The sequence below is a fragment of the Actinia tenebrosa genome, unplaced genomic scaffold (genome assembly GCF_029948245.1).
Source record: "Actinia tenebrosa isolate PJP-AT-01 unplaced genomic scaffold, QUT_ActTen_1.0 PGA_scaffold4__44_contigs__length_22323623, whole genome shotgun sequence".
Taxonomy (NCBI): Eukaryota; Metazoa; Cnidaria; class Anthozoa; order Actiniaria; family Actiniidae; genus Actinia; species Actinia tenebrosa.
In genome coordinates, this window is record NW_028292581.1 from 20035749 (window position 1) to 20049172 (window position 13424).

The 13424-nt window shown below is 36.2% G+C and overlaps 1 protein-coding gene across 1 annotated transcript; it reads left to right on the top strand.

The window, feature by feature from the left end:
• The first annotated feature begins 6395 nt into the window (after positions 1-6395).
• LOC116296513 (uncharacterized) lies at positions 6396-11100 on the top strand. The gene is made up of 6 exons (XM_089037118.1): positions 6396-6553; positions 7104-7140; positions 7924-8088; positions 8452-8595; positions 9070-9155; positions 10404-11100. Exons 1-5 carry the CDS (start codon positions 6494-6496, stop codon positions 9138-9140), a joined length of 477 nt encoding a protein of 158 aa, XP_088893244.1. The 5' UTR covers positions 6396-6493; the 3' UTR covers positions 9141-9155; positions 10404-11100.
• The last annotated feature ends 2324 nt before the right edge of the window (positions 11101-13424 follow it).

Consider the following 13424-nt stretch of genomic DNA (forward strand, 5'->3'; position numbering starts at 1 on the left):
GACCTCATATTTCTGTATTGGATTCCGTTATGCTTACGCATGCTCAGTTGCAGTTGGATAGCCGGTCCTGTTCTCTCGCGGGCTTAGGCCCCCTTCACACCTATCCGGAAAGTTTTGTACCCGCAATTTTTTTTTCGGATACGGGTTGCGTCCACACGCATCCGGAAATTTCATGATCCGCCCTGATGCACGCTAGTGCCTAGTCTATTTGACGGATAGTTTTTCTTATTGAGCATGCGCAGAATCGTGTTTACGTCAGCGTATTCGAAAATTTGCGGATACTACCGTCCACACGTATCTGTATTCGGAGCGTATTCGAAAATTTCCACTCTGGAGACCGTTTTCGAAAAATTCAGGTTACTGATTCAAAACTTTACGACAATTTCGGGGCCTTTTTCAAAAAACAGGCCTGGAGCGGTGGCGAGAAACATCACATACATGTGAGAAAAATTAATGGTCACGCGGTACATACGTGTCGTGACGTGCCGTGACTGTAACGGTACCGTGTTTGAGCATTTTCATTGGATGAGGAGGGATCTACTGCACTGTGATTGGTTTAAAATGTCGTCATTTGCCGTATCACAGCGATACAAAATCTAAATTGATTACCGACACATTTCGATGCGAATTCGAAGCTGGCTGGTTTTATCAAATAAGGCGTCTAAACTCGTTTGGCAGCAATAAGTGTGAGCATAGAAGTATGCAAGTATAGTAAGTATAATGTGATACGTAATTCATTCACGCTTCCCGCTGTAATGTTGGAAAGAGAACAGAGAAAAGCCAAATCATGTATAACGAGCATTTTGTGGGTTGGTTTCACACATTACAATTACGTCATAGAACGTAAAATCCGGTTCAAGTGCGCAGACGTTGGAGCGAGAGGAAAGCGAATGGTATCGGCCTCCGGGAATTCAGGGATAAAATTCTCGCTCGTTTTTCGTCAAAACAAAACAACAACAACAACAACAACAACAACAACAACAACAACAAAGGTAACGAAAAACGAGCGACAGAATTTTATATAACCTAGGTAGAACATAAGCGAAGATAAGCGAATGGAGGAATGGACCTTTATCACACGGCAGCCATGTTTATTCTCATGAGAATAAAAACCTTTGTTTCCCCAGCATAAATTAGTTCTCAAACTCTTGTATGCGAGGCTACGTGTGGTGGAATCTATTGTTCAATCCAACATGGCTGCCGCGTGAATAAGGCCCAACTTAAAGTTTATGCAAATGAACACAGTTTCGTATCAGATTTACAATACTCTACACGAGTTAAGAACCATGCTCTTTCGTAGTTCAGACACTGACGTTCACGTTTTAGAGTTGTAGGCAGTGCTTAAGACTCAGTCTAATGATTTTATGATATGCCTTATTGGTGCCTTGATACGTGAACTAGTCTCAAAGAAAGTTTTTCTTGAGTACGCGACGTCAGCCAACGTCACCAAGAAATAACCAATGATATGCCCCTGATAGTATTGAAGAAACTCAAGCTGGATAACAAAAATATATATATATTCAATAGCTTCTTTGAAATGAGATAAACGCCTAAATATCAATCAGGAACTGAGTCATTCCGTGGTCGAAAATATATTTTCGTCTGATAAAGTAATAAAATTAAACTGGGCATATTTAATTCGAAAAAGAGTTCTTAAAGCCTCTTGCAGCCGCTAAACAGTCCATGTATGACCACTTTTGATTCAATAGCGTTGGTAGTTTGATAGAGGGAGAAAAAACTAGAAACTTTTCCAATTTCCGAAAGAATGAAAAACAGGCAGCTGGCCCAAGCAGCGTTTTTGTTGTTTCGTTTTGTAAAAAGGGGAACGTAAAACTCTTGCTTAGTAAAGATATTTTTGTGTATTTTTTAAATCAAAATTGGGGTCGATCAAACTGACGCTACACACACACACACACACACCACACACAACTGCTTGGGATGCCTGTGTATCAACTGGTGCCCGACCTGGTGTCATAGTAACAGATGTTGTCGAAAAGAATTACATTGGAAATGAGGCAATAATAAGTCTATATAAAAGTGATAATCAAATCAAGAGATATGAAAATTGATAAAGAAAAGAAAAGAAGATAAAATTTTCTTTTGTCAGCTGTCCCTTGATAAGATTATTATGATATTTTTAGGTCAGACTAAGTTTCTCACTTCTGTCAAATTTAACAATGTTTTTTAAAAGAGGACATTAATTGTCAATCTGTAAGTCCTTGTTAGTGTTAAATGTAATGGCGGCTTTTCTTCTCTTTGTTTCTATGCCCTGAACTACCATAACTTGTATTTACTGTACTGATGTTGGAATTTATATTTTTTATTTCTCGTTCGTATTCTAGACTTACTGTTTGTTCTTTTACTTCCCCTTTTTTCCGCTATTCGCCCATTCTTTTTTCTTCTTCCTTTCTTAAATATCTCCCTATTCCCGCCTCTCCCTTTCCCTTTGCCTTCTTCATTTTACTGTCCAATTTTGTTCGTTTTGTTTCATTTTGGGAAAAAAAAAAAAAGAAAGAAAGAAAGAAAGAAAGAAAGAAAGAAAGAGAGAAAGAAAGAAAGAAAAAAAGAAAAAGAAAAAGAAGAGAGAGAGAAAAAAGATTCATTTGAATCGCGATAAAGAAATAATATATAGATAATACTGGAACTTTGGAACTTTGAAATGTTACATTCACTGAAAATTACTTTGCCTACGGTTGTTAATGCTGTCCGAATCATTTCAGCTCAGTTCTTCTTAATCGACTTAGTTGTTTGTTTTTCGAAGAATAAAGAAATTAAAAATCCAATATTAATCAGTGTCTTACATATTCTATACATTTACCAAACAAACTTAATTTGAAATCAAAAAGAAAAAAAACACAAAAAAACGTTGGGGTCGTTGTCATTCAAAGCTCTTGTAAGATAAACAATGAATAGAAGTCTTATGAAAGTTCGAATTCTAATTTTTTGCCTTGAACTTTTAGAGAATCATTGGTTACTAAGCTGGTAACTAAGCTGGTTCTTTATCATGGTTCGTCTCGTATTGATGATTTCTCTTTATGGGGCAGCCGCCATTGGTTTCAAATCATTTTCAAATTTTTCCTCATGAATAACACTAGACGTCGGTCGTATAGACAGTCGAAATATCAATAACTTTTATTTAAGTGTCTAGTCGTTCTAGCACTTTCGCACTAATTGGGGACACTTTTCGCTCACTCGCACTACCACTACATTTAATATTCTATACACACAACGCTCAACTCACACAAAACCCTCGTAGCATAGGAGAGAACAACACATCAAACAAACTCAATTCACATGTGGCGACCGCAGGGCTCGAACCAGCGACCCGACCCGTTGGACTCTCAGCGGTGAAAGACTACGCGTTAGCCGCGAACGCCACCCATGCTACCCATAAAGTTACCAAAGTTACCAAATCCCTCGATAAACAAACTGATGGCTGCTATGATTTTGCTAACGTCATCCCACGCTCTTACAGCATGGATAATAATCCCAAAGTATCACAAATCAAAACACTGCTGAACTGATGCCGACAATGTTTGTTTCTCTGGTGATTTATTTGCTTTTTGAAAAATCAATAAAAGAAATATTCATTTAAAACTAATCAGTTTTTTAGTGTTTGCTGATGACTTCCGTGTAAACTGGAGAAGGAATCGCTCAGCTTCTGTTTGCTATTATGATTTTATTTATTGTCGGTATGTTTGATTATGTTCTGGTAAATCAAAATCACGGAAGACAGAATTATCGTGTAATGTTGTAATAAAAATTAGGTGTAAATAAATTATTTTAAAAATATTTAGATTTAACTGACGACTGTGATGGACTTCTCTGCACTTAAATATACTTGGTTGTCAAGTCTCATAAAAAAACTTTAGTAAAATCAAATTCTCATTTTAAAAAGATAGAGGCATGTTTTCTAAACTGAAGTCCTATAGAAAAACTTTTCCAATCATCAGTCAAAGTTATCGGACCCTGCCAGGGCACGGCTCACACACAACACACCGAGATTGAATTGGAATTGTCGGGTTGGGAATTGTAAACGGAGGAAAACCGGAGAAATTGGAGAAAAAACTTCAAATAAAGGGAGAGATTCAACAAACTTTATTCACATGTTATACTGAGTCCAGGAATCAAACCCTAGACCCTAGAAGTGAGAGGCGGAGTGTACTACCGCTAATTGATAATTTCCAATTTCTAAACATTAAAGAAACCGAATCGATATCGGAAAGATATCACTTAAAACGCTTTTCGGTCGGTATTTCTTTCACATAACTGTCAACGGATCATTTTGGCTTTTAAAAACGTGCGGCGAGATTACTACTAAGTACTGATTATTCATATTCATATCCGTCTGTCGAACTTTTCCAAAAACACTCACTGTTACCAATTTCAGACGTTATCAAAGAAAAACTAGCGAAGATAGCCTTTGAATGCCTAAATGGCCTTGCTCCAGACTCCCTCTCGAGTCTTTTAAAAACAACTGAGCACTGTTACAATACCATAGGAGTATCTAATTTTATCTTAACTATCCCCAAGTCAAGGACTAATGCATGCAAACGTAGATTCGCCTATATAACTTCCTCTATTTGGAATGGCCTTGCTTCAGAATTGCTCAAGATATCATCTCTTGAAATTTTCAATCGAAGGTGCAAGGTGCATTTATTCTTAGTCAATTTAAGGCTTCTGCATAATTTCTTCCTCAAAAATATATTGATGCCTCTTGACTTGCGATTCTAGGTTTCTTAGTCCAGCTTTTGCTGGACTAACACTATTATTAGTTAAGCTTAGCTTTTTTCAGTTTAGATTAGTGTAGATAAATTTGTTGAGGTACCTAATATAGCTGTATATGGAAACACTGTAGATATAGCAATTCAATAAAAATACAAATCCTTAGATATAGTTAAGTAGATAGGTGCACAGTTTTAGAGCTGAAATATGTATAGATTAAAATAAACATTCTGAATAATTTTGTAAAATTTTTATCGTATATAAATACATATATATATAATTTAGTTTATATGGGCCTAATTGGAAATAAGCCCACCGCTTTATTAGTTCACCCAATAAAGATTATTATTATTAGATTATCATTAAACATTACTGAGTGCCATATTTACGAGACGAGAAGAGGCCACTCGAGACTAATATATTGAGAGAGAAAAAAAAGACATAATTCTAGCGACGATTCCATCACAAAGAGCATTTGGTAAAAAAAAACTTTAAACATATCCGAGGATTATCGCATGCACGTGCTGAAAAAACCGTGTTTTCATTCAAGCAGTAAAAAACCGTTAAGCTGGTCAGGTGTACCGTGGGAATCAGTGCGTGCTTAAACAGTCGAATGAAAGGCAGATCTGGCTGTGTTTTCAGTCATGAATTTCTGCCTCTTAGGAAGACCAAAGGAACGACGGGAGGGTCACGATATTCAGTACTTTGAAGAGAATGAGGGCGTTGATTTGTACAGATATGTTTGAATTTTCTGCAACCTCTCAGCATCGTATCGTTATACTCCAAGATTAGAAATACTCATCTTCGAATTTTATTTAGCTTCACTTTTGATAAAAGATACCGCTCTATTGAAAAGTGGGAAAAAAAAAAAAAAAATCCTTAGATACAAAAAGAGGCAAGCTGAGTCAAAACCTCTAGAGAAGCCAGGGTAGAATCTATTGTGTCGAAAGCCAATGATTTTTATCTAACCTCCTTTTTAGGCAAAGTGTTAGATAATTCTTGAAATCTTCCCGTTTTTTTTATCGAATACCCTGAAACAACCTCTGGCTCTTGGTTGATCAAAGTCAGGGCATAGCTTAATCGTATCGTTATCCCCCATGATTAGAAATACTGATCTTCGATTTTTATTTAGCTTTACTTTTGATAAAAGAGACCACTTATTTTGAAGAGAAATAAATTAGTATCTATAGATACACAAAGAAGGCTACTCAATATTAATGACGTTATTGAGATCAAATCAGTCCGTCCCAACGTTGAGCAAAAATCAATAAAAGCGCTAAGTGGGACAAGAACAATGTTAACAAGCCATCCCACTTCTGTGTAAACAGACTTTACCATTAGTGGTAAAAACCGACTTTGAAACTAAATATTCCCAATAGAGTTAGTTTTCGTTAACTCTTATACCAAATAAACGTGAAAGGTTTTTTGACTATCTTAATCCATGGATTTTCTTTCTCAAGGTTCCAATTGGCCTTAGGCGAACAAGCTTTTTTAATTTGTCAAGCCTTGAATGATTTTTAACCACAACGACAATTACTCAAGAAAAAATTAAATTAATTGCTCATATTCGTTGTGATTAAAGCGTGGCATTAATGTAAATGTGTAAGATTGATAACAGCAAACAGATCAAAGCTAGATAATACTGACGACGACAAAGGAGGGCTAATTTATCATAGCTGGAAATAAGACAGCACTGTCGGTGTTGAAAATAAGTAAGAGTGACACCGTAGTGAGATCCACTTTGCTTCAAGTACAGCGTAGGTTATACATGAACACCATGTTGGTTCGACTTCTTTGTACGTTTGTCCTTCTCGTCGTCCAAGCTAAGGTAATTCAGTCGCATATCTTGCCAAAGCTTGCAGAGTTGAAAAACGTCACGCGCGTAGCAATATGCTTTCTAGCTCTTAGATTACTAGAAGAAAAATTCTTTTGTGTTTTTGATTTCTTGTGTTCGTAATATCTTGGTTGTTTGTCGTGTCGGTGTTCGCTGGGCTTTGAGGCAAACTAAAGCAAAAACTCTAGAAAAGCAAAGATAGACTCTACTGTGTCGAAAGTAAATGATTTTTATGTATCCTTTTGGGCAAAGTGTTAGATAATCCTTGAAATCTTCAAGTTTTTTTTATCGATACCCTAAAACAACCTCTGGGTTGATCAAAGTCAGGGCATGGCTAAAGCGTAGACCGAATTGGAATTTAGCTTGTTAGGTTGAAAGCGGAGAGAGGAAAATCACAGAACCCGGAGAAAAGCCCTCGAAATAAGGTCCACTGCCACTGCCACTGCCACTGCCACTGCCACTGCCACTGCCACTGCCACTGCCACTGCCACTGCCACTGCCACTGCCACTACTGAAAGCATTAAATACTTTTTTTGTCCTTTAGGGAAGTTCAATCAGAAAAAGGTTTGATATCCCATCAGGTAGGCCAGGAAAAATTATTTAATCCATTCATTTTGTCTCTTTGCTCAGAATAGAGATTTCGACCATCATATGACGGCAGCCATGTTCGATGTCAAGAACAATACAATCGCGTTTTACACGAGTAAAAAATATGTCATAAATTTTATTGTTATGCTATCTAACCACAGACAGCCCAAGCTGTATCATGAGCCGTGAGCATGTAATGGTGCAAACCCTCTATTCGAAAAATATATGTGTAAATATTACTACACTTATTTTGCAAAGGCTTACAGTGCGAATACACCAATCAATGCCCACAAAAAAAATGCATAGAAAATGCATTTAAAAGCATATATTTTTTAAAAGCATATATTTTTAAAAGCATATATTTTTTAAAAGCATATATATATATATATATATAATTTTATTTATATATTTTTTATATGTGTATGATCAGGAATACCAAGAAACAATTACAACTCCAGAATTTGTCACCATTTTTTTATTTAGCGTCAAAAAACTGTAAACTGCTTGCGCTCTACGCTTTTTGCTAGCGCTCTCCTTGTCTTTTGAAAAAAATACACACACACACAAAAGAGAAACAGTGTAGAGTGCGCGCAGTACGCGCGTGCAAGAAAACAATCGATCAAACGAATGACTCTAAAAATAGCATCAAAGATTCTAAAAATAAGCATCAAAGGGTGCTCAGGATTTCTTCTCTTAGTTCATTTTCCCTTGACTAAACCTATCGTGTATAAATGTTTCAGTATCGAATACCTTCCTATACCTTTTCTCTTTTTCAGACTGCAAATTACAGGCTGGTTCCAATGCTTGCAATAAGAACTACTTGTGTGGAACAGGGGACGTCAAGACAACACTCTCTGTAGTCTTGTTTTGTCCAAATCCTGCTTCACAATTAACATGTGCTGTTCCACTGGTTCCTGGTGGATGTGGCAAGCAAATATGTCGTGAGTACAATCGAATAACGGGACCTGATTGGACCTGATTTAGACCGGAGGGGTTGCGTAATTACGATAGTTTCCTTACTATTATTACTATTATTACTATTATTTGATCATTATATTATATTAAATTTTCTAACTGAATTTATTGCGCATTTGATCATATGATTGCGTGGAATTATAGTTTAACAATTCCAGGCTCAAAAATATTATGACCCCCCAGAACTCGTTTCAAAAAACTGCAATTGTAGCCCTCCTATAAATAGCTCTTGAAAATGATGGCCCTCCCCTTAAAAATAGCGCCCTCCGTTAAATAATGACCGATCCCAAACGGAACTACGATTCATCTTTTCTTTTTTTCTTGTATAGCCTGTGTGGATCACAATGGCAAACGGTACAACAAAGGACAGAAGTACATGTACGGTGAACTGCAAGGCGCTGGCGAACTGTTTGAATGTACCTGCGACAAGGACAGTAAATTATGTGGAGCAGTGTGTGAGCGGCTTGAGAGAGGTAATCCATTATGGCACTGCATGGATATCCGTGTTAATATATGTATAGGGAATGGTACAGTAGACTATGTGGAGCAGTGTGTGAGCGGGTTGTGAGAGGTACTCCATTATGGCAATGCATGGATATCAGTGTTAATATATGTATAGGGGATTGTACAGTAGACTATGTGGAGCAGTGTGTGAGCGGGTTGTGAGAGGTACTCCATTATGGCAATGCATGGATATCAGTGTTAATATATGTATAGGGGATTGTACAGTAGACTATGTGGAGCAGTGTGTGAGCGGGTTATGAGAGGTAATCCATTATGGCACCGCATGGATATCCTTGTTAATATATGTATAGGGAATAGTACAGTAGACTATGAGGAGCAGTGCTTGTGAGGGGGTGGAAAGAGATATGTATTATCCATCATGACAGGCAATATTTTATAATGCTTTCAAACAACCATTTGTTTTCTTTATCATTCTTCCGCAGTTCCCGTACAAAAGCCAAGACCTCCTCCAACTTTCCCTCCATTCCCTTTTCCTCCAGGCTTTGGTCGCTAGACGTGTTTATAGCAGGTAATTAGATAAGTAGTTTAGTTCATATATCAATGCATATAGTATCCGTCTACTTTCATACGGGCAGTCCGTCTTGTAATTATTATTTACCCTCGGATTATCACATCATCGGAAGAACGCATCCTGGAGTTGAGATCCATATGAATATCCGACTCGCCCTTCATGAACCAACTGATTATGCATGGAGACCCGAAGGCATCAGGGGAGTTATTAGCCAGCTGCAGACCGTGCCTAAAGCTTTTAAAATCTCTCGCACCTGCAGTGCCACGAACATTTGAAGTGGAAAGTAATAGTCCCCTTCACCATCTTGAAAGGTAGCCGTGCCTTTGCATCGAAGCGAGACGAACGGTGACCTTGCAATGATAGAGACCTTTTTTTAACACCTTGGACAATTATTGACAGGTCCCTATCATTGCAAGCTCACTGTTCGTCTCGCTTCGATGCAAAATTAAGGCCCGGCTACCTTTCAAGATGGCGCAGGGAACCGTGAAGGGGTCTGTTGCGGAGTGTTCGGGAGGTTTGCTGGAAGCTGAAATTTTTTCTTATAATAGCATTTTAAAATGCTTATATATGTTCAATACATCAATAGTAATTATACATTATTTAAAATTAAAAAATATATATTAAACTAAGGTCAAACGTCGAACTTCACACGAGCATAACCTTATGTACCAAATTGAGCTGATCCTCACAGTACATCAACCATAACCTAATGACGAAAAATTGTTTTCAATGCGTACGACTCGACGTTTGACCAAAACCTTAATATTTGATATATTAGATTAACGATACTGGCTACTTTTTGGGGAATCTTTTATTATTTTTAGAGTAGGATTTTTTAAACGAAATTCAAAGCTGGGGTGTCTTGAGCTTATTTCCGAGATAATCAGAGCATTAATGAATGCCCTGCGAGCAAGTTTTGGAAGCAAGATTTACGCCACACCGCGGACGTGTCAAAAAAAAAAAAAAAGTAAAATATTTATTCTAAATTTAATATAACGTAGATATTTTTCAGGTTTTTGAACTTATCTCATAAAAAAGAATAGATTCCCGTACAAGCTTATCGATTCGAGGGTTTTGAATTTTTGAAATTCAAAACGTGTACATGACTATCCTCAATAAAACTTTGACCATCGTGCTCAAAGCAAACGTTCAAAAGTAGGCTGTCTCCTTGGTAGTGACCTAAAAAAAAAATATATTTTTTTGTAAAAATAAATTTAATGTATTTTTCTCCATAATGATCAACAGAGCCTCATATATGGACCACCTAGATGAAGTCAAAGATACTCTACAAGATGAAAGAAATATATAACAAATATTATAATTAAAAACATAGCTGTACTTGTAAATATAGATAAATGTGGTGGAGTTGAATTAACTAAGCTTGCTTACTTCGTGTATAGTCAATGGATGTTATTTTCATTGTAACAACCGCAGAGCGCAAAGCAACGCAGGCGAAGACTTTAATACACAAGCGATAGAGTTTACTAAGATTGGGTCAATAAGACTAAGGTCAAAGGTCGAACTTCATATGAGGCGACCCTAATAACATCAAATAAGGCCGCCATGTGAAGTTCGAAGATTTACCTGAGCCTAATGCCCCGTCCACACGTATCCGGAAATTTGCGTATCCGCAATTTTTTTTACGGATACGGGTTGCGTCCACACGTGTCCTCAAATTTTTGTGACCGTATCCGCAAATTCTACGAAAACGGACACATGTGGACGGTGAAAACGATTCGAATACGTTGCGTGTGGACGTAAACATTTTCGTATCCGCAAAAACATTTTTGCGGATACAAAAATTTCCGGATACGTGTGGACGGGGCCTAAGCGTCCCAGTCAAATGTAAACGTTACCAGATAGTCTTGTATACCCTGGCTATTGAATGTGGATCTAAAGTTTTATAAGCAGTAGTCGTCAAATAAACTGAGTTTAAACCCCTGGTAAGATCGATTTGTATACTTATATTGACACTAAAAAAATTATGGAAAGAGTATGGCCCGGAATGTTACAGATTCCCCTCCCTTTGAAAAAAAACAAACAAAAAAAACAAAAAAACAATACAACGACAAATAACAACAAAGGAGGAAAAAAACAGCAAACAAATCGAAAAATCATAAACAAAACCATAATCAAGAAAGTAAAGAGTAAAAAAACAAAAACAAAACAAAACAAAACAAAAAAACCAACAAAAAACAAACAAACAAAACCAACAAACCAACAAATAAACAAACAAACATCAAAACTAGAAACACAACAACAGCAAGTTTTAACTCGATGATAGAACAAAGGTCACAGGTATTTAGATCTCGGGTATATATAAAGTGCTACACTCCTAAATATGAACGATGTATAAGAAACTGCAATTTGTATCGAGTACAACAGCCCTGTGGAGCTCTGCGTACCTTGATGTAATCAAATTTAGAAAAGCAGATATTTACGGAAGGAACAAAATCAGAGAATCTATCCCGGGAGAAAAAAACTCCAAGCAAAACTCTCAGGAGAGAGTTAAAAAGTATTTCTAGTCATTGAAAGTCGGTCAGTTCAAAGTTAGTTCTACAATAGGCCTAATCCACTGTTTTCCAATTTCAGAACACATGTCATTGCATATAGTATCATTTCTTTATCTCACGGTTGGGAAAGTGAAGAGACAATCAAATAGATACAACTCAAACAAAGAATCTTGTACTTAAGAGAATGACACGTGGTCTGTAATGGAAAAAATGTCTATGAAAAGATTTATTGAAACCGTAAAGTATATTTCAAGCAGATTTTATCCGAACTATTACTCGTTATGGATAAACCTCTTGATAACGATCGAGTTGTTACTGTTCGCTTTGGTTTTAAAGTATCTTTGATTCTTTGGCCCCTCCTTATCTTCAACTTCGGTTTATAAGATCTATCAGAATATATCCTGACAAAGGATTTTAAACTGTAATTCTTACTGTGACTTTATATGGGATGATATCGAACTGTGATCTTGTCCGAGGATATTGTTTAAAGTGCCTATCACCCTTCTGACAATATTCACAGTATTGATTCTACATGGGGTAAGATGTGGAATAACCCGAAAATATTTCATAGTTTGAGTGCGGCTTCTTGAAGTAACAAAGGTTTTTCCATGCCATATGCTAATGATGTGACGTATGAGGAGTAATCATTTAATATACAAAACATTACTGGCACACATAAATAAAATTTGGAATGCGTCATTGTTTTTCCCATTGCTGTTATAGAAATTATTGCAAGTTAGTTTTCATATAGAAGCCGGTGTTTCGAGTTACAAGGAACAACAAATAACCATAAATGCTTCCTCATACGTCACCGCATTAGCCGTATGACATGGAAAAACCTTTATAACTTCAAGAAGCCGCACTCAAACTATGAAATATTTTCGGGTCATTCCATATCTTACCCCATGTAGAATTAACACTGAGAGTATTGTCAGAAGAGTGATAGGCACTTTAAACTAAAAGTATAAACTAAAATTGAAAATTATAAAATCAAAATTAAAAATTAAAAAAAGAAAATATAAGAAAGAGTAATAAAGAAAAGGATATTAATAAAACTAAAATAATAAAATGATAACAATAAATATTCAACTTGAAATCAGCTAATAAAAAAGAATAAAATATTAATAAAAATAAATAATAAAATAATAATAATAAAGTATTCGACGTGAATTTAGATTTTAATTGCAAAACGCAAGAGTTCGTGTACAACAAGGTAGGGCAGCCCTACTCTTTTGTTTTTGGAGTCAGTCCGGACACTTGGGAATAAAAACAAAAGACTTGTGCGTCCCATGCATATCTGATGTGAATGTTATCTGAAATCCTGGGTTTGTCTTTGAAGTATTGTTCTCCTTACTCTTAAAACGAGGGATTTCGTTTTCCGCGCCGGTTCCCTGGCTGAGTCTAGCTTCACACAGGGAAGAAAAAAAATAATTAACCATTCAAGTGATTTAGAAAACCTTCTGGTTTTTTTTTGTTTTTTCTTCTTCTCATAACGGAAAAAAAATTATAATCTAATAAGATAAGAATTCCATTTCAAAATTTCCTCCGTAAAAAAAAAAAAAAAGCACGACAATAATCTAATGTTGCAATGTGTTTTAAAAACTATCAATGTAGTACAGTTTTAAGGATCAATACAAAAAGACAATACGGAAAAACTTTATCAAGGGGTGTCAATATTGCAAAGATAAGTTTTTTTCTTTTTATAAAAAAAAACTTTTTTAAAACTGAATCCCAATCAAAATTTAATTACAAA

Coding starts and splice junctions, on each gene's coding strand:
- LOC116296513 (XM_089037118.1), top strand. CDS start 6,494: ATGAACACCATGTTGGTTCGACTTCTTTGTACGTTTGTCCTTCTCGTC. Junction 7,141..7,923: donor AAGGTTTGATATCCCATCAG/GTAGGCCAGGAA, acceptor TCTCTTTTTCAG/ACTGCAAATTACAGGCTGGT. Junction 8,596..9,069: donor GTGTGAGCGGCTTGAGAGAG/GTAATCCATTAT, acceptor ATTCTTCCGCAG/TTCCCGTACAAAAGCCAAGA.